The sequence below is a fragment of the Buteo buteo genome, chromosome 11, assembly GCF_964188355.1.
Source record: "Buteo buteo chromosome 11, bButBut1.hap1.1, whole genome shotgun sequence".
NCBI classification, from domain to species: domain Eukaryota; kingdom Metazoa; phylum Chordata; class Aves; order Accipitriformes; family Accipitridae; genus Buteo; species Buteo buteo.
Window position 1 is genome coordinate 39,625,022 of NC_134181.1, and position 21,670 is coordinate 39,646,691.

General features: G+C 39.7%; 1 protein-coding gene across 3 annotated transcripts; it reads left to right on the forward strand.

Moving 5' to 3' along the window:
- The first annotated feature begins 119 nt into the window (after nucleotides 1-119).
- On the forward strand, nucleotides 120-19,000 carry PRR14L (proline rich 14 like). Of its 3 annotated transcripts, XM_075041676.1 has the most exons (10): nucleotides 120-281; nucleotides 1,636-2,145; nucleotides 3,668-3,749; nucleotides 4,972-5,037; nucleotides 5,905-10,747; nucleotides 14,148-14,216; nucleotides 14,984-15,152; nucleotides 15,447-15,553; nucleotides 16,569-16,640; nucleotides 17,322-19,000. In XM_075041676.1, exons 2-10 carry the CDS (start codon nucleotides 1,681-1,683, stop codon nucleotides 17,587-17,589), a joined length of 6,141 nt encoding a protein of 2,046 aa, XP_074897777.1. In that variant the 5' UTR covers nucleotides 120-281; nucleotides 1,636-1,680; the 3' UTR covers nucleotides 17,590-19,000. The 3 variants fall into 3 exon arrangements, 2 of the variants coding, with proteins under 2 accessions (XP_074897777.1, XP_074897776.1); XM_075041675.1 differs by having other exon boundaries at nucleotides 4,972-10,747; XR_012652352.1 differs by lacking the exons at nucleotides 14,984-15,152; nucleotides 15,447-15,553; nucleotides 16,569-16,640; nucleotides 17,322-19,000 and adding an exon at nucleotides 11,037-11,110 and having other exon boundaries at nucleotides 4,972-10,747.
- Nucleotides 19,001-21,670: the final 2,670 nt, after the last annotated feature.

A 21,670-nucleotide genomic window follows, 5' to 3' on the forward strand; every position in this document is an offset into this window, starting at 1 on the left:
CGGGCCGGGACAACCCCTTTCGGATTGGCGGTCGCGGTGGGCGGGGCCCCTGCTGAGGGACGGGGGGCGGGGCGAGGGGGGGCGGGGCGAAGCGGCGCGGCCGTTGGCGGGGGCGAGGCCACGGCAGCAACAACGGCACAACGGCTGCGTGGGCCGGGCGCGCGGGCCGCGCGAGCTGAGCGGCGGGCCCGGATGAGGAAGTGATGTTGAGCGGAGAAGGGGGGCGGCGCGGCACGGCACGGCGGTGCGGGGAGCGGTGGCCGGCGGCCGCTGCCGCTGAGGTAAGGGGAACGATCCGCTACCGCCGTCGGGTCCGGGCGTGGGCCCGCTTTTTCCGCCCGCCGGTTGGGAGCGGGTAGCGTCGGCCCCGGTAAGGCGGGGTGGGGGGCGAGTGGTTGCCGAGCCGGGCCGGGCCGGGGGCGGGGGGGGTTGGCCGGCCCTGCCCGGGCGCGGCGGAGGTTTTGCGGGGCCGAGCCCGCTCCCTGCCAGCACCGGGGGAAACACCGGCGGTTGCATAATTACCGAGAGCGGCGGCCTCCTCCGGTGCGCTGCCTCGGGGCCGGGGCGTAAGGGCTGTCGCCTGCGGTCGGTCCGCCGTCTGTCCGGGGTCGGAGAAGCGGGAGCTCCTGCCTCCGGAGGAAGGAGAGGGGTTCGGGGCTGAGCCCGTTCCCCGCTGCTGCGGTGCTTGGAACAAAGGAGGCCGGCGCCCAGCTGGAACCGGTCCGTGTCGCTAGAAGGGGGATCGTCTCCTAAAGACGGCTGTCCCGCTGCCTCCCCGTCGGGCTGGGGCGAGCGGAGCTTCTTTCCTTCTAGGCTGGCTTTGCTTAAGGAGCAGGGAGATCAAGGCCGGGCTAATAAATCCGTGTTTTTTGGTAAAGCGAGTAACTTGGCGCTGCTGTAAAACCCTGGCTTGGCCCATTCCTGTTTACGCGTGTGACTTCACGAGCCCCTCGATTGTCGCGTTCTCGTCGTGACAATGGGTCGGGTCGGTCGGAACACTGCTCTGCTGGGATGCAGCTCTGTGCTCTCGCTGGCAAAGCAGGCTGCTGGCACCACTGCGTCTCATTCCGGGCTGAAGCGGATCCTGACGCCGGTACCAGGGCTGTGTGCGGAAAAGCGGTGCTGGCCCAACGCGTCCTTCGTACGGCGCGGCAGGTGCTCGTATGAGAGAAGCTACGAGGCACGGTGTAGGGTGGATGATGTCTTAGAAGTGTTCCTTTGAGGCAGAAAACCTGTAAAGAAAAGATGGGGTTTTTTCCAAAGAGTAGAAAGTTAAGAAAACCCCAGGAAAACAAATGATGCTTTAGTTTTAGCTAAGGAGAAGGATGTCCGATATAAGCCCTAGCGATTTGCTTTATAGTCTCTTTTCAGGTTTTCCAGAAGACACAGTTATATCTGCAGGGAGGTGTTTGAATGTGAAAATGAGGCTCCGGAATATCTGTTTGTCCACACTCTCTTGTTTTGTTTATGAAGCGTTTGCTTAGATACTCAAACTTTTCTCAGCTCCTTTCTTAAAAAATTATTTGGAAGTATCTTTCTTAAACTTATATGCTTGAATCTTGAAGAATGAAGCTTTTCCTTTTAATCTAGAGCTTACTCCTACGTACATTGATTTAACATTGCTTTTATTTTTAGGGTAAACTGTGAACAGCTCAGGACAACCAATCTTCAGCTGCCCTGATGCTATCATCTGGGGTGGAATCTCTCCTTGATTCTTCTGTGTCTGCTGTAATAGAGGAATTGTACACTGGACTGCCAGAGAGCATCTCCACTGAACTTATGGCTGTATCGGAGCCTAACGTTGGATTAGATGCAAAATCTGATGTATCGACGCCTGCGCTGGCACGCAGTGACAGCCTGTCAGCTGGGCATCATAGGACTTCTGGAGTAGAAAAGTTTTGCCAAAAGACAGAGGATTTGGGTGATATGCTCAAGGTGATTTCTCATGGGCCAGCAGAATCCCTTACTGAAGAATTACTAAAGGCTGGAGACCTTGAAGAGGATGAAGAAAACAAAAAAAGAAACTTTAGGAAACTAGACTGTTCTAGGGATGGATACCAGAAAGAAGACAAAGAGGCACAAGATGCTGAGGAGTATCACGCTGAATGCTGTGCTTTCAGACCTGGGGAAAGGTGTTCAAAACAAGTAAGCAAATGCAAAAATTCATCCCTGCGTGATATTTTGAATTTAGGGTTAGAGTGACTAGGCAGAGGACTTTGTCCATGTGGTTTCCTGTTTCTTATTTGTGTCTTCTGGCATGTGTGTCATTACTTGGATTATCATGGGTCCAGTGAAAAATTAGACTATACCTCAGAAGATCAGCCCTATTTTAAAATATCAAGCTTTTCACTTTCTTAAATACTGTTGGAATGGTGTGAGGCAGGTATGTAACAGAATGAAGTGCAAAACTGACTGGTGACTAAAAAGGAGAAGAGAAACAACTTCAAAAGCTCTTTGCCCAGTATCCACGTTTTGTGGGTACAGCATATTCTGCTGGTACCGTCATCCCCAGTCAAGGTACTAACCACTAAATAATAGCTATTTCAGTCTGCTAACAGTATTATAATGCTACAGGGGGCTCCAGTTTAGTATTTCAGGTTTTAATCTGAAAATAAAGATTATTCTTCATTTTAGAATTATTGTTTGTAATTAGAGAGGAAATCTCGTGTTAGTTTTCCCTTTCAAAACAGGAGACTCACATGGTCCTGGCTTTTTTTTTTCCTCCCCTCTAGCAAACACTGACGGTAAAATGTTATTTCTAGGCAAAGGCTTCTGAAAAATGTGCCAAAGAATACTCTATTAAAAACTGAAGAGTCACAAAACTCTCTATTTAAAAATTGAGATTTTTAGTGACTTTCTTGACCAGTTTTCTTTAGTTTGTAAATAGTTTTCACCACACCAAAAGAACATAGGGGAGGGAAAAAAGTATTGTGACTGAACACATACCAGCCAGGAAATATCTGAATAAGGTACATAGGTGCAATTACTGGATGTTGCAAAATACTTTGTGGTTTTAACTCTGGATTTTGATGTCTGTTTGATTTATTTGAAAGTTTATGAAAATAATTAAATTTTCCATAGTCATTCAGTTTTCCAAGATGAATTGTCACGTATTTCAAAATGCAGGTAGTTTGGTTGTGGGGTTTGTTTTGGTTTGGCTCGGGGTTTTTTTGCAAGTAGACCTAGGTCATGCGTTCCTGGGTTTGTGTTTTTGAGCCAAGGGAAGAAGTGGTAGAAAGCAAGTTCTAATAAAGATCAGAAAATGCATGCATCTTACCAGAGGTATACAGCGAGGGTTTGGGGATGCGATATAGACTTGGAGACTGGATTATTCTTCTGATTCAAATTTGTGACAATTTGCATTTTAAGCAACTTATATTTTAGATGCATCGCAAGACTTCGTTGCTGCTAAATACAAATCTTTTCTGCATGCATCGTTGTTTAATGGTGAGATGATAGTGATTGATAGGATCAGAAAGGAATGACAAGTGCTTGTGTGAACCACTTGCAATGCAAGGCTGCCTCTGTGCAAGGGCTGATATGTTCTAAGGTTTCTTGGTGGTTTTCTTGTTCAGAGCTAACCTAGCTGAGCAGGTACAGTCCCTGAAATGTGCTAAATATTTCAGAAATTCCATCAATCTCCACTGATATTTCTGTCTTGTTTCAGGAGGACCCTCACTTAAACCAGGATGAGGTGAAGTCTTCGAGAACCTGTTGCACTGAAATAACAGGATCTCCGAAGAACACAGGTGCGTATTTTAGTTGTACATCCCTATCTACTCCCTGCTTCTCTCCCAGGTTACTTTTTTAATTTAAAATTGATGAGTGATTGTGGGATAGCTCATGTATTTTGCTTTACAGTAGAAACTATTACCCTGCACAGCTAGAACAATATGAAAACTTAATCCTGTGCTTTTTCCTGACAGCATGTGTACTTGCCTGAAGACCTTTTATGTACAAGACGTGTTTTAGTAATTTAATTCAAATACTTACTTACCCCAAAGCAGAAGGTGTTGTTAAGAGCAGATGTTTTGCATTTCCTTTTGTTTCAAAGCTGGATTATATAAGAGCAGTAATAGCAAAGATGTGAAAAAGTATGACTCATTAATTTCTACTGATTTTAAAAAATAAAAGTGCAGAATCCAAACGAAGAGGACAACAAAACTCATTCTTGATTTCATTATGATCCATAATCTTCTAGCTCCAAATACTTTGGTCACTTTGCCTGCATCTAGTAATTTTCTTTCTCCTAATGTGCTCTCATAACCAAAACTTTTACTTAGTTGAAGAATACCATCTAGTCTTGGTCCTTAGAAAATATGAAAAAGTTCTGCAGAAGTCTGAGCAAATATGCTCCCTGTAAAGTTTTGAATATGAAGATATTCTGCAGTAACTGTAATTTTTTTAATTAGTACCTTTGTGATTTTATAAAAAAGTTTAGTAATAATCATAATTGCTTGGACAGAATGAGATACGCATTGTCTACCTATGGATGACTTACTAACAAAAATGCCTTCAAGGAAGAAGAAATGGAAATGGCTGCTCAATGCACCGCCATATTTCTAGGATAGAGCAGATAAAGTACCCAGCTACGTTGAGCTTTGATGTTACAAATAAGCATTACAATGTTGGCCATGATTTCCTATGCATTGAGTTATAGGACCTACATTGCACCTAGCTCGATATTGGAGGAATCTGAAAAATTCAGTACATCTTTGGATGCCTGCTGCTCATGGGGAATATCTGTATTGAAAAGGATTGCATTTGTTACCTTAGGTTTGTGGTGGGGTAGTTTTTTTTTTTCATCTAAAGGCTTGGAGTAGAATTTCTAGCATCAATTCTCACTTCTAAAAACACTTTGGTAACCAACACTGTACAGAATATTCTGTACAATACTAAAAGGAACTTATTAAGCTGAATGCCTTCTAAATTTAGTATATGGTTCTGATTTGCTTTATTTTTCTTATGCAGGAGAAAACCAAGCAAATGTTCAGGTGACAGCTGAAACTCTGCCAAAGCTCACTGAAAAAGTACAAGGTATGAAGGCTGATGGGACTAGGATATTTAGTAAAGCAGGATACAGGAATGACAGAGTGAGTAAAGGTCTTCCACCTGAGCACAATGAATGCCCAGACGTAGACACAGTCATGGCCAGAGCTGGGGTTTCTGGAACCAGCACGTTAGTTTTTTTAGAGCCTTTAAAAGTCACGGACGTTGAATCGGCCACAGAGCATCCACAAGAAAAAAATGAATATAATGGGTTGAAAGCCCATACTGCCATGCCATTGAGAACAGGGGGTAATGTTGTATCTAATTTGGAGACTAGAGAAGAAAAGTTACCCAGAAAAAATCCTGTTAATGAATTCAGTACATCACTTGCTAAGCAGGATGAAGAAAACAATGCTCATGACTTCTGTACTGGTCCTGTACCTAAACATAATGAACCTCATAGGTTGTCATCAGTAGAAAGCTGTAGAATACTCTCAACAAAAAGTTCTGAAGTTGTATGTTCAGTTCTGAAAAGCACCGGTTATCTGGACTTCAGAAATACGCCACTAGAAAACAATAGTACTGCAGTCCATGGAATTATCAATGAAACCCCCCAAAAGTATCTTCCCCAAAACATCGAAAGTCAGACTCATTATGATCGTGGAATTGGGTTTGTAGAAAATCGAACCTCCACATCTGTACCAGTAGAGCAGATTTCAGTGGTAAGGAGCAAAGGATTGTCTAGTGCTAAAATTGATCACAGGGAAGTAAGTGCTAGTATCGGTAAATCATACAGCTCTGAATTTGAAGAAGCTGCTGAAGTCCGCACAAAAATTGCTGGGGGACATAACATTGAAGTTCGTAGCTGGCCTGAAGCTCAAGAAAGTGCTAATTCTGAGCATTGTCATTCTTCAGTTTTTAGTTCTGTTTCTTCATCTCCTGAGGAATTCTCAAAAGAAAAATTTAAAATGGTCCCATCAGAAGGTGTGAAAAAGGACGAGGGGCAATTCTCTGTCAGTGACGTATGCAAGGGTGATACAAAAGAAAATAGTCTATTGATGGAAATGAGCAACATTGCTTCCCGTGAAATTGGACAAGCAGACATATGCTTTTATAATACCTCCAGTAAAATTTCTCCTCCCAGTAGCCGCAGCTGTCTGGATCTTGGTACCAAGCTACAAAAAGATGCACCTGAGGCACAAGTGCTTGAAAAGCAATCTGAAAGTAATACAACATCAGAAGAGTTGGCTGGCAGTTTAGTTGAAGCTACAGAAGTTAATAGTAATGACAGTTTGACCACTGGCAAAGAAACTAATTTGATTTATACGCTAAATGTAACTCTACCTCCTGTTGCACAAAAATCAAGAGAACCTTATCGTAATGAGTGTCCTCCTTGTACTGCTAATGAAGTTTCAAGCAGGGACGAGGCTCAGGATAATCTATCTGGAAAAGAGTCAGTTGGTGCTTCTGGAACAACAGGGGAACAAGTCACTGAAATTGTGCTTCATAAAGACAAATTTAAGTCCTCATTAAGTTCCAGGACACTTGATAACCCTAATATGACAAGCAAAATTTCCCAAAAGAACATGAAGTCTTCAGCGGGAAATATAGAGACTGTGGTCACTGGTTTAGAAAATGAACATAGTGACACATGGAATTGTAATAATCAGAGTATAGAAGACCAGTGTACAGCTGCCAGAACTTCCTGTATTTTATCAGGGAGTACACATGTAGATGATGTTCTCCCAAACAGTCATTCTTTTAATGTTGAGGTTGATAAGAAGATCGAAGAAACTGATAATTTGGAAAGAGAAGCTTCAGCTGGATATAATAGTAAAAAGGCAATCATCTTTCCAGAAGCACACTTCCCTTTGGCATGTGGATCTCTTCCTTGTGAAGATGACTGGGGCAACAGAGGTGTAGATCTGCATGGGAAAAATGACATTTCCACAGCAAAACCCATGTTTTGCTCAGCTTATACTGCAGAGAAGTCTCTTGCTACCTTGGTAAGAGATGAGATTTCAAATAAGAGTATGGAGGTTGTGAAACAATTTGATCTTTGTAAAGTAACAGATGGCAGTGAAATTGTTTGTGACAGAGATGAGGCAAAAGAACAAATGGGCGTGCGTGCTCTCCAGACCGATGAATTTGATAAAATAAGAACTGTGGATTTTCCAAAGGCTCCTGAAGGCAATCAGAGAAATAAGACTAGTGAACAGCTACTAGTCAGATACTTGAACAAAAACCCCTGTGTTCATAATTTTGGATTTTGCAACTCTCCATTAGGCCCAAAGAAGAGAGAACTAGGCACATGTGAGAAGAAAGAAGTGTCATCACTCACAGCTAATCCCTCTGAGTGTAGTGCTTCAACCTGTGATACATGTCCATTACTCAACAACATGAATATTCAAACACAACTTGCTAGCCAAACAGAAAAGACCCTTCGTCCAATGGAAAATCAGTGTCTTGCATGCCAGAGTGAGTTTGATGGCCGAGTTCCAGGCAGCAAGCAACATTTAGAAAGCTCAAACAAACAACCAAACACTGGCTTACAAACTATGGCTACTTTTGTGGAAGAAACCAAAATATCAATTGGCACTAGTCAAAGTGAAGAGATACTATTAAAAACAAGTGACAACCTGCCTCCATTAGTTCATAAATATGCAAGAGAAGACAGTTTTCAGGGAACTCTAAAAGAGAATGTAGTGGATTTGGACTCTTTAAATGGTGTGAGAAATGAAGACTGTTCAGGATATGTGGGCTTCATCAGTGATCTAATTGAAGAGAAGACAATCAAACTAAAAGAACACGAGAAAGAATGTGAAAGAGAAGATAAAGGAACTCTTGAAGAAAGCTTTTCTGATAGCAAATCACATTGCTCACAGCATGCTTGCTTTATCAAATGTGCAAAAGAGAAAGCAGAGCTAGTATTTGCAGGTAACAAAATGCAGCAATCTTTGCCAAAGATGAAGTGGTTGGTGGAGAACCAGGAAAATACAGTTAGTGCCCAATTTTCACTCTTCTCATCAATTCATGGGAGTCTGTCATATAAGCCAGAAAATATGAATGTACTTTCAGAGACAGAAAACAAAAAAAGTCTGAGAATAAAATCTATCTTAAATAACCCTTGCCCACAGTTAACATTTGAGTCTGGTAAAGAAACTGATGCTCAAAAGGGTCCATCCGATTTCAGAAAATTTGACATCCAAGAATCTTTTAATGAGACTCAGGCGGATTCAGAAACACCGTCAGCTCTGAACTTGGGAATCTCTCTGCCTGAGAAAGAAACGCTGTGTATGTCATCTGAGAACACACGAATAGATAATTGTGATCCACCTTCAGCTGAAGTTTTTAGCAAAGATTCTTCCATGACAAAACCTCTTTCTGTAACAATGTTTGTTAAGAGAAAAGCCAGCAATACTGAGATTCCATCTTCAGAGAATGAAACGGCAACTAGCTTTCGGAATGGTGCAAAAAGCTCAGGCATTTGTGTGCACAGCAAAGAAAGTCTGAGAGATGAGGGGCATAGCGTGTTAACTGTAAAAGACATGGATGTGACCTCACCAGAAAGTACTCACTGTGGAGAGAAGTTTATGAATACATGTGTAGAAGAGAAGATGGGAAGAGAAATAGTCCCTAGAAAAAAGTTGCCCATAGATTCTTTTCTTGATGGAGAAGATTCTCTATGGGCCTTGTTAAAAGATTCAAAAGAGTCTGGCAACAAAATAGTCCCTCTCAGTACTGAGAATTATGGAAAGGTTTTGGAAGAAATCCCAAGATCTAACATAAGTAATCTTTCAAAAGAAAGAAAAAATGATACAAAGCTCACAAACTTAGCAGGTACCAGTCTCCTTTCAGAAACTATGCGTGATTGTCAAGCTGAAGATGCGTCTGATGCAGAAACTTCACCAGAATTGCAATATAATACAGGACCCGCATTTTATCCATGTATGGGTATACTATCAAACAGTTGCAAAGAATCATCCCCAAACTGTGTGGTTTGCAGTGGAGTAAGTGTGCCTTACAAATTAAATGCACAGAGCAAAGGTAATGTAAAGGAGATTACAGAAGGCCAGGATGCTATACCAACTCATTCAGTTTGCAAGGAAAAGGAGGCTTTAGGTTCAGAGAGACTTGATCAAATAGAAAAATGTCAGGTACTTAAACGAAAGAAGAAATATGAAAAGGTGGAAGCACATCTGTCAGACAAGGCACAACAAGAACAGAAGTCAGAATACCAAAAGAAAGCAAAAATCACACTGCAGCCAAGTATGTTGCACAGTTCTGAACTCTTGTGCAGCTCTTCAAATCACCTGGTGACATCAGGAAATATGAAGTCTGAAGGTCCTCCAGAGGAGATCTTTGCTGTCAGAAGCAGTGAAAATAAACTATGTAGCACTTTACAAGAAGTCAAAAGGCCAAAGATTACTACAGATATTATTAGTTCACAGTTTTTGAAGACTCAGGATTCAGAAATGGAAAACCTGAACCTTAATTTAGGGTATGATGGAATCCCTGGTGCCTTTGGAACTACAAATAAACTAAGAGGACCTCTTCCATTAAAAAGACAGCCTGGAAGGATGTGCAAAAAAGTTCCCACATCATATCAGCTAAAAACTGTAAGAAAAAGCAAAAACATTAAAAGTTCACCTTTTTTTGAAATTCCCCCAGAAATATTCCCTAAACAGGAAAACACGCTTCTCAAATCTTTGTACTTTCCATGTAAATCACCGACAATGGAAACTGAAACAGCCATGAGATCTGTGCATATGCCAAGGCAGAGGGCCAAGAGGTGCAGTTTGTTGAACAGCTTGAAATTTAGAAAATGTACCAAAGAACGAGCATTGTTGAGCAAGCTGACTGCAACGGCTAGCAAGCTCCTGGCACCTGCCAGAAGCATCCCTGACCTAGACCCTCTGCCATATTCTTCTGAAATTCTTCCAATGGGTGAGAGGCACAGCCAACGTACATCTAAAAATCTATTGGAAGCCTTTTCTTGCATTAACAGGAACTTACACTCACGCTGGGCTGACAGTTGGTGCACCAAGATGTTCAGCTTTCAGCCTTTGGCACTTTATCCTGTAGAATCTACCAAAATACTTTTTTCAGACTTGAGCCACAAGCCTCCAACCTCTTTCTTGGATACCCCAGTTTTCCCAATTTCTTTTCACATAAAATTGGACTCCAGTCATGTGGCAGACCTCACGGGGATTACATCCCAGCACTCTGTACATCACAGATCAGTTTTGGGAGAAATGCCAGCACCTCCTTCAAACTGGACTTTTTCTTTTCTCCTGTCTCAGAGCTGTTCAGATACAACAGCTTTCAAGGAAGATTCCAGTCTAAATAATGAGCTGCATTCCTCTATCTCTGTAACAACCCCAAGGGCTGTTGCCTTTCATCCTGACCGTGGAAGAAATGCCGTAGCTGAAAGAAGAGGAAGTTCCTCCATGCTTGGCCTTCACACAGTGTTAGCACTTTCTTCCCCTGGATGTTACAGGATTTGGACAAGAAGAAGAAACTTAACCAGTCATATTCCTACCATCCAGAGACTATTTATATCGCAATTCGCACAGGGTTTGAAAGGGGCAAGGTATCCAACTTCTGTATCAGATGACCTCGTCTCTTCATTGCCATACTCATTGGGCAGGGTACTATCCATATGGAGTCAGCATGGTCCTTCTGCCTGCCCCTCCGAAATCACTCCTCTCCATTCCAATCACTGCAAGTGGCAGCCAAGTGTGGGCATCGAGAACAGGTAAAACCCATCACCTTATTTCTGAGATTAAATATTTATAGGGTATGTACTTGCTCCTTTTTGGGAGGGAGAGGGTAATTGCAGCTTGCATTGGAGGGTCAGTTTCCCCTGTTCCAAATCTACACATTCTGCTCCAAAAATGGCTCAACGTGGAAGATTCTTCCCTATGGAACAGTCTGTTAGCTGAATTGAAATATATTTGCCTTCAGTTCTTTAATACTATCCTGTTTTGGCAGAATGGCTAACTCTATTTTCTTCTCCCTTGCAAAATATACACACCATGCATCAGAATATATAATGCAGAAAGGTGAGCTACTTCATTAGGTCTATTCAGAGTGACTGCAGAACAACTGGATTTCTGAGGTAGGAAAGTTTTTTTCAGAGGTCTGAGCCACAAGTGCCACTTAGAACCACTGTAAAATGCTCAATATCAGATTAGGAGGAGTCCAAAGGGGTGGCGGGGGTGGCATTCAGTTAAATTTTTAATTGTATTCCATGACTGTTCTACGCTAACTGAAACGTTGATAGTATGTGCCCAATGCATTGTTGGCACAAGCCAGTGTAGCTCCAGTTCAGGTTGGTAACGAATTTTTGTGCATGTCATTCTTGTTATGAGTGGGAAGAGGACTGAAATCTACTCTGTTTATTTAACTTTGCTGTCGGCATTTGAGATCTTTTTACTAAGAAACAGAATGAGAGAAGAGGTTCCTAGCTCTGTTACAGGATTTTTGCATGCTGTTGAGCAAAGATTTTGCCCTTTATGTTATGCCTCAGTGACATGGGGCAGTTCAGTCCCTGATTTTATAGTCTTGAGATTCCTGGACAGAGTATAGGCTCATGACCACTGTAGAAAAGTCTATTTGATTAATTCTTTTGTTTAATATGGCAGTCTCTAGAGAACTGTTGCATTTGGCTTATGTCATAGCTTGACATACGTATAACCAAAAATCTTGCCAGATAACTAATGCTGCATTTTGCTTTGTAGAAATGGATAACATACCTAAAAGTTTTAAGCGTATCACTTGTTAGTATAAATTCTAACGTCTGCTGAAGGTGTGAGTGAGCTTATGCAAGTACTACTTCATTCTGTGAGCTGTCTGCACTAAAAGAATTAAGTTGAATAATGGCATAGAGACAACTTCACAGCACTTTCTATTGCACCTGCATTCTTTTTCATCCATATGAGTCAATATATCAGGCTGAATTTTCTAGTGTACAAATTAGCACTCTGGAAGTAATCATACTAGTAAACTACAGTTTGAGCACTAAACTTAAAAATAAGACATTGTTGCCATTCTTTAAAAACAAAACAAACACCTTTTAAAAACTTACTTCTGTGTATAAGGTGAATTTATTATTTTGTATTGTTGAGGCATGTTATCCTTGGACTGGGAGATCAGAGCTGACTTATGCTCTCACGTTTTCTCCCATCCTTAAGCCAACAGACTCCCAGACAGCTTCTTAAAGCATATCCAGTTAGCGAAAGTATAAGAGGATTTAATACCTTGACGTAAAGGGTAATTTGAAAACCAAATGTTTTGCTGTGAATGATCTTTATCCCAAAGGGAGAGAAGCCAAATCAAACCTTATCACTTCAAGTGAAAAATAACCCAAAGTTAAAATAATGTAAAACTCTGTTTGTTTTTTCTCTAAAATACCTTACAAATATGTGTATGAGGTAGCCTTAATTCTTCTGCCCCTCTCAGATTTTCTTTAAAGTGAAGTTACTGTAGCATGCAGTGAGTTGAAAAGAATGTTTGCAGAAGTTTAAAGTGCAGCAAATAAATTCTATTCCTAAACAGTTAAGCAAAAATTAATATTAAAGGTTTGGTTATAAAACAACGTAAAGAACAAAACCTAACATTTTTAAATATTTCATACCATTTTAGTTTCCATTTTGCTGAAGATTGACAGCCTGTTCTCAGCAACTAATAAATCTTTTTTTAAAGGTATTAACAGGAACAATGACAAAATGATAATTCAGTAAATCTCTCTTAAACTTGTGTGTACTCAAAAAAAAAATCTATGAAATAAATGTTTGGTATATAAATACAATAATACAAGAAGTATGTTTGGTGCAGTATAGAAGAATTTTCAGCTTCAAGTATGACAAAAATCTTTGCCTGTTTTAAGATATTTAAAAATCAGAAAAATTAAAAAGTGGCTCCAAGTTCTCTGCAGGCCATTTTCTTCTGGAAGAGATTTGTCCTCTTTAAATTATTTCATTCATAGTTAGTGTTTTCAATAACCAGGAAAACAAGGAACTAGTGTAGTTCTCCTGCCTAAAAATCTTCTGTCACTTCCACTGCCAGTAATAAGACATTCTTTAAGTCATTTTTTTAATTAATGTTCATTTGGATTCAAAATTTCTAAACTGTTTTTTTTCTCTCCCTGTAATTTTTTCTTATTAATATTATTGCATATAACAGTAAGCTCTGCCTCTAGCACAGAGGAGACTGATGCACTATTGATACAGGTTCCAGTAGTGTTGGGACAGTGACTGGAACATTTTGGGAAACAAAATGTTATCGTTCTGATATTAAATGACAAATACAAGAAATGGGTCTTTCTGACCTCCTTATATTTGGACTTACCTGTACTGCCAGCATGGTTGGTTTGCATTTATTTTGTAGCATTCCAGTCTGGCTGTAACTTCTTTGCTTTCGAACAGTGAAGTACCTTTAGCTGTTAGTTTGGGAGAACAGCAAGTACAAAATCTGCTGTTTAAGGTAATAAAAGCTGTCCCAACTGATTTTTTTCTTCCTGCTGTTAATAGTGTGGGCACAAAAATAAAGCTTAATGTTGAAAGACTTAGAGCTGTGCTGACTTTTATGCCATAGAGTTATGGTAATTACCAACCCTTATGGAAAGGCCTTTGGTTATTCCAATCGATTAAGAATATTCACGTAAGAATGTGGGGGTTGGAGACAACAAGGAGTTAATCTTATGGAAATCCTTCCGTTCACTTGTTACTGGTGCCACTATGCACTTTTTTCATTTAGTAACCAATTCCTTCAAGGTTTTTGGTTACTTTAATTTTAAAACCTGGGGCTTTTGAATGAGGAATACAGACTTTCATAGAAATAACTACAACTTTCAGACTAATACTGTCTCCCTCTCTTTCTGTACTTTTATTTCCTTTCCTCATCACTACCATTTTTAAGTGAAAGGAGGACTATTTCCATAACAAGGTGTCAGTGAAATTTAGTGGACTAAATGGCAGATGTGGCTTGCGCTTATATTGTTTGAGTCTTTCATTCTCATCCCTGATATTAGCATTTTTTGTCTTACAGTCCAGTTTATACTAATAATTTTTCCCTCATCTTTTTTTATAGTGTAGACCTAATTTCTGTCTGTCTTTTTTTGTTGGTTTTTTTTTTTCATTATTCTTTTGAACCAGCTATGCCATGTTACCGCACTTACCTGTACAGAGTATGGAAGCACTACAGGCTGCAGGTCATGAGATATGGTGAGTCTCTTGGACTTTGATACTTATTCTGAGTAGTGGGATCGTAAGCTTTCTCAGAAAGACATTGCTTATGTCATTTTGGCTTTCAGCTTTTGGCAGTTCACTCCAAGAATAGCTTTCTGATTAAAATGTTAGTGAAGTAAACTGACTGGATCATGTAATGGAGAAGTGTGGAGGGGCATTAATACAAACACCATGTAGGTCATTGCACAGAACAATTCTGTTCCTTTCAACCATGTTGTGCCGCTTGTTATGAAATGAATATGTGAAACTATAGAAGTTTGTTTCCTTACTTGGATATATGTTCTTTTTGCCTGGGTGACTGGACGTTAGGTGCTGAAACTTCCTTCTATTCTTTGTCAGTGTTGGGATGGCAGATATAAAAGCTATCTTTTTAAATTTATCTGTAAACAAAATGTATTAAATTAGTAGTTGGGTCAAAGAAATTTGCTGGCAGAAAAGGAGGATTAATCACTTTCTATCAGTAGTTACTAAATAGAGCTGTAAACTGTTTAACTATACAAAAAGGAAAAGAGTGGATTTAAAATTAAATGTTCAAATACACCGGCAGTTTAGCTTGTTTCAGTATCAATGCAGGCTGCAGCAGTTTTTTACTGTATGTATGTACTGGAGAAAGCAATTCCTGTGAACTGCATTGCTTTTTGTGGCCACGTTGCTATTTAGGAACATCACCTGAGAGCATGGAATGCTATTGCAGCATAAATTGGGTAGGAATCTACATATGTTCCCTTCTTCCTCTGTTACAGCCTGGAAACTTCATTCCCTCTTCTGTTACCAAAGTCTTGCTCACTTCCAGAACCATCACCATCTCCCCCCAGGCTTTCAGCCTCTGAGCTCCAGGTCCGTCCCCTTGATGAAGCTGATGCTTCCGTTCCAGCCTGTCTTAGACCCCAGGATGACACAGAACTGAAAAAAGTGAGCTCATTTTAGATTTTAGATATCTCAGACTCTTGGTTCCCCAGAACCTGAAGCGGCTGCTGCTGAATATTATTTAGTAACTGTTAAAGATGAGGAGAGAAAACAGGCTACTAGTCCTAATCTGTGCTGCTTCTTTCTTTTATTCAAGCAGAAAGATGGTGGTAAAACAAAGAGGAATGCTTATTCTATAGATAATGTATATTCAACATAAAAGGGAATTCTGTTGCTGCTGACTAGCGTGGTCATTATTTCCTTAATTGTAACTTTTTTTTTTTTTTTTCCTTTCTTAAGACTGAGTCAGAAAAGAGGCCAAAGAAAGTCTCACAAATTCGAATCAGGAAAACTGTTCCTAAGCCAGACCCTAATCTTACTCCAATGGGACTACCGAAACCAAAAAGGTGAGCAGTACTTTTTAAATGGACTCATACTAGCTTCTGTTGCTTACATTTCCTGTGTAGTAATGTAATCATCTCAATAAATGCTTCTCTTACCACCGCTATTTTGTGTGCTCCCAGTTGAGTGATGTCTGATGTTTGCTTCCTTTATAAGAAAAGATTGACACAGCTGTACCAACTGTATAAAAGACTGAAGAAAGAAATTGGTCTTTGAACAGAACTTTTTTCAAGTAAGAAAAGGACTATGGGATATGAACTACTGACTGGGTTTTAGCAAAATGTGAAAAAGTAAGCTGCAATGGAATGATTTCTGTAAAGAAGAAAGAAATTCATATTGATTAACATACATTGAAAATAAGTCACTCTACAGTGCACAGTGAGATGAAGTGATCTGTTAGGAAGTTCTGTTGATGCAAATTATGTTGGAGTTCTTCACAGTTCCTTCTTTGTGGTATATGATCTTAGGGAAACATCAGTTCAGTGTAAATGTGGGTAATTGCAGTGCCAGATATTGATAAAGCTTTTCCAGTCAGCCATCTAGTATTTTGTTCACTTCTGTCCTAAACAGAAGTGCCAGCTTTGGCAAAGGAATGCATTTCTTCAGAGATCAGCTTGGTAATTAAGTGTCAATAACTTAAAATCAGTCCAAAGCGATGAAATGTTAATCTGCAAAACTGTAAGTCTTTTCTTAGCTTCCACAAACAAGTGACCTGTGAAGGGATTTCCCTTTCTTCTTTTGAGCATCAGTATTCCAAAACATCATAGAATGCTAGAAGGAACATTGAACTCTGCAGAAATGGCAAGCCTTGACCCAGACCTTATAAAAAACACTTTGTGAAATGAGGTACTCAACGACTTCATTTTTCATTCCTCCCTATATTCAATTAGTTAAGGCATAATTAGTTAGTGTTTAGGTATAGAATGCAAACCATACTTGTTTCTCATAAATCTGCTTGTTGTGAAGAGAGGTAGTTTTGAAATTCTTCTTGATTGATTGATTTGTTCATTACTTTTTCAGGCTTAAGAAGAAAGAATTTAGTTTAGAAGAAATTTACACAAACAAGAACTATAAGTCCCCTCCTCCAGCCAGGTTGGTTCTGCTTCCTAATGAGAAAACTAAGATAAATGTAAATTACTTAAGTAGAGAGAACATTAAAGGTGTCTGAAAGCTAAGAGGGAGATAAATTTTTAAAATTGCTCTAGCTTAAAGTGGTAGAGAAAGTTAATTCAAAAGTAGTATCTTTTACTATTTGGATGGAAAGCAGTGAAGTAGAATATGAAATAAGAATTTGCAGCTGTTTAAGTGTGGATTTGTACATTGTTTTCATCTACTTATTCATTCCAGCCGTCATCCAAGTACAGTACTTACTTTTTCAAAATTCAAAGGCAACTAAATACTCTTTAAAATACTAATAACTGCCTGTCATCAAGTATAGCATGATTATCAAGACCACTACATTTTTTTAATGTTCAAATCTTATTTATTCTATAAAATTAAGATTCTGTAATTGTGCTTTTGAACAGAAATATGGATAGAAAGAGATTCAACCCAAATGCCTATGCACCAATAACAAATTATTTAGCTAGCAGTAACACACAGAAGGTGTAAGCTGTAGATAAGTATACATTACAAGAGGTGTGGAGGGACTGTAAAAATGTAAAAGTTAGAAGTGTGTTTACTTGGGTTATGAAATCCACCAGTCTCTCTGCCCTTGTAAGGTGGTTAACTGCTTCTTGAGTATTTATGAGTTCTATCCTTCGCTTTTACCAGGAGCTTGGAAACAATCTTTGAAGAGCCCAAGGAGAAAAATGGACGCTTGATCTCTGTCAGCCAGCAGAAGAGAAAGCGGATTCTAGAGTTTCAGGACTTTACTCTTCCCCGGAAAAGGAAGACACGAGGCAAAATCAAAGCAGTGGGTAGTTTCACCCGAGCAAAAAAAGCTGCACTACAGAGTGCAGAGTTAGATGCTCTTCTGAGTCAGAAGCTAATGGATCTTGAAGCCTTTTTTGCAAAGGAGGCTGATCAGGAGCAGGCCTGAGGGAGCCATTTAGCTGAAAATGGTCCAATCAGCTCCTTTAGTATTTTAGTCCTGTTGGGAGAAATCTACTGACTTCTTCATACATTACTCTACCACTCTGTTCTAATCTCTGATGATCAGTTTTTGGCTGTGGCGCTCTTTAAGGTGCTATTTTTTTTTTTTTTAAATGCTATTGGAGGGTTTCTTCTAGGTCCCTGTTTTGAGTGTAACACAGCCACATACAATTTACCATTCCTTCCCCAACCTCTGGAAATTATTGCTAATGTTTAATTATGCTTAGACACCTTTTGGGGGTAGAGTAGGAGTGTAAAGGAGGAAGTAGTGCACCTTCAGTGATGCTAGAACTCTGTACTCCAGATCATTTGCACATTTGAGTCTGCTGTTGTTACTGTAATGGCTATTTTGAACAACCTGACAGAAGAGATATGGTGTTTGATAAAGATGAATTCTAGCAAACACATTCTTGATATACCACTAACTTTTTAATAATTAAAAGTAGCTGTCTGGGTTTGCTTTCATTTGTTCCTTCCTTCTGTTTACTTAGAAGGTTCCTTCTGAGTTTCTGTGCCCTTCCTGGCTTCAGGCAGCAGAAGCCCCCACATAACTAGACTTTAAATAACTTGCACTTTGTATACGTTTCTTTATTTGCTGCATGAGGACACCTTTTAACATGATTGAGCTCAAAAAAAGGTAATATTTTAAGAAAAAATTGTGCCCAGTACTAATTTTTCCCAAATAGAATTTTTACCTACTTGGCTGATGCCAACCTCTTCTCCAGCGGAAAAGGTAATTAGCCCATGAGGATGTTAAGCTGCAGGATACGTAAGTAAAGGTTTTTATTTAACTGAGCTGAGCTGCTGCATGCAGGGAACACCAGCAAAATTTTTGAGACTAATTTTTAAGTGATTTTAATTCCATTAAAAATATAAACTTGATTTTAATGCAAACAAGAAAATAATTTTTTTTCCATTTTGAGGGTTTTCTTACCATTTTAGATTTACAATTCATGTAGCTCGTAATTAGATATTCTCTGTACAGCACTGTTGTATATAATAGCTAGTGTTGTACAAAGACCTCCTAGCATGTGGAAATTTTTTTTTTTTTTTCATTATGTAAGGCCATTTGTAATTATCTGATGCAGCACTGGGCAATTTCTCAGCTATACCTTTTGAGGGAAGAGAGCTCCCTTCTGGGATAACTTCTGTTAAACTTACTTGAAGCATAATTCAAAATGAATGCTAGCTGCAGTTCAGGTAATTTCTGTCCTTTAGTGCCTATAGAAGTTATTCAGGCAAAGCTGTCATTGCTGGGATGCTCAAATTTAATTAGTCTGTTCTTTCTTTCACTTGTCACTTGAAACTTGCACTTTCTTATTTACCTACCCATATAATAGAGTTTTATTTACCTTCAAAACGAGCAAATATCTAGTGGGTGGGTATTTTTAATAAAGTCCCAATAAATGCAGGACTGAAAATACCATCATCTTCTCTTGCTCTGCTGCTTCTGTTACTGACAGAACAGAAAACTAAAAATTAAAAAGCAATCTGTTGAATTCCAGAGCTTTGAAAGTAGAGAAATGGAAGAAGATTATTACACTGTGTGTGCCTGAGTCTTGAAAGAAATGTAATCTGGGCTTGTTTTGCTCCCAGTTTATGTGCTGGGATTCCTAGAAGTTTACAGTCTTGTTTTGGAGGCTATTTATCTTTAATCAGGAAGACTGAAGAAAAGAGAGGAGTGCACACTTAAAGTAGTGGTGTTTGGGTTTTGAGGGTAAAATAACAAGGCAGGCAAACTTTGAACATATTGATGTACTATTTCAGCAGCAAGGTCTGGTTAACCTATTTGGGCTGCTGTAGAACATTTTAATTGATCCTCTTTATTTTTATAAAAAGAAATCCCTAGAAAATAAAGGTCGACTGCTTTTAAAAAATGTTTCAAACTTTCCCTATGCTGGTTTATAAGCCCAATTATTGACTGGTTGGAAGCTGTAGCAAGAATGAGATATATATTTTTATGGGTTTATGCTATAGAATGGGATTGTTACACAGCATTTATTCACCTTCTGTTAATATGGGAGGCTTCTAGTGCTGTGACACAATTGAGATGTAACGTTACTGGGGCTTTTAAGGAAACAAGGATATGGGTGGGGAGGGAGGAAACTTGGGTCCAGGCAAAGTTCAGACCTCTAATGTGCTTCAAAACATGGAACGTGTTGGGTTTTTCCTTTGGGTTGTGGGGTTTTTTTTGTTTTGGGGTTGGTTTGGTTTTTTTGTCTGTTCCCTGCTGTCTTGTTTCTGATTGCTTTGAAATAACATTTCTTAGCTTTCTTTTTAACAGCTACAGCAGAGAGAGCAGAGCAAAGAAAACACTCAGTTCTCTCTCTTTTGTTTACAATAACTGGAGGAGTTACAAAATGATGTTGCAGTTGCCTAGGTTGTCCCAGATGTTTGTTTGTGGAAACCCAAATATACAGCATTATTGTTTTGGTTTAGTATTTGTATGATGACAGAGATGTAAGCTAATTGAGACAAAACATCTCTTCCCCCGCTCCAGCATACAGATGTCAGTCCTGCTTGTGCACTTTTTCTTTTTTCCTCTCCCACCTCTGTTCCTGTTTACAGCACTCGTGGAACAGCCTTGTTCCTTGCAGCTGCTGCTTGTACACTGGGTGTGATGACTGTGCAAAAGCTAGGTATTTGCCACTCTGAGCTGCTTCTGTCCAGATAATGGAAAGAAAGTATAGAGGATGCATTTTTGGGGGTCTTGCATCCATCCCTAGCTGAAGGATATGTACGCTTGCCTTTTCATAAAGCAAACCCACTCCAGTGGGGATTTTTTTTTGTATCATCATGGAAAGACATTGTACGTATTGCTCACAGAATGATGACTAGAGCAGCTTGAGAAGAATTGGAAGGCTTTTGCTGTGTACTGTCTCTTAGTAGTAAGTTTTGCAGAGCCAGGCAGCTCTTTGTTAAATTTGCTGATTATGGGAGGTAAAGATCACTTTCCAAAAAAAAATTAAAAAAAAAATAAAAAAAAAATCAGACTTTCATCATGCTACAACTGGGCCAGCTAAGGCTTCTTAATGTATGTTACAGCATTTGCCTGGCTGGCCTTGTGGCTGCATACATTTGAGTTCTGATGCTTGCTGGATATTATTTTCTGCAAGCAGTCCTCATTTATTGTATTTGATTTGAGGTGGGCCTTTTGTATATTATGTTCCAGGTGCTCTTCTAGAATATGGATGGTAACTGTGGATTAAAAGTCTATATGATGCTATCAAGTTAACAAATAGCTCATTGAGAATTTGTACACTTGTGCCATTAGCTTCCATCATGCTCTTGGCATTTTGTTTCTGTTCAATATTGTGTGACTCTAAAATTTTACTGTTTCTTTTGTGTGTGTTTTTAATTTATGGAAATAAATTTTTCTGAGAACCTTTCAGTTTTTTAAGGCCTTTAGGCTTATATCAGTAAATATGTGTGATATATCTATCCTGCATACATGGGGGGAAGAAGTCAAATCTCCAAAGAGATTAACACAATTAAGTAACTGGGTGGGCTGTTAGTGAGGCATGGAGCAGCAATTCTAGTGTTCATTCATCCCTAGCCATGCTTTAACAGGAACAGAAACAAACCAGGGGGATTTTAAGCATGATCCTAGCTACTATTCATAGTGCTGAGACAGCATCTATCTCTAAAGGTAATAGGAGCCAGACAGCACAGACAGTTCCTGCTAGATTCAGAGGTGAGGGATTCACAGCTGAAGCAGGCTACTGGTTCATGTACTACAGTCTATGCGAAGCATCAGACTGGTGCTTTTAAACCAAAGCTGAAGCATAGGAACACCAAAAAGGCCTATTAAGCATCTGTAATGTCTATGCCAGAAAACAACACCCCTGCCCTTCCAACCCTTAAAATCTTATGTATAACCCAGCTTTTCAATTTATTGCTATTCAGCTGCATGCTGCTCTTGGTAAAACTAAGCTGGCAGATATATTTCTTCACTCTGTTCTTATAAGTCCTTTTGATTGAAGTGCAGTATTGCGTGGGTCCTGCAGATGGCATGTAAGCTTCAGTAA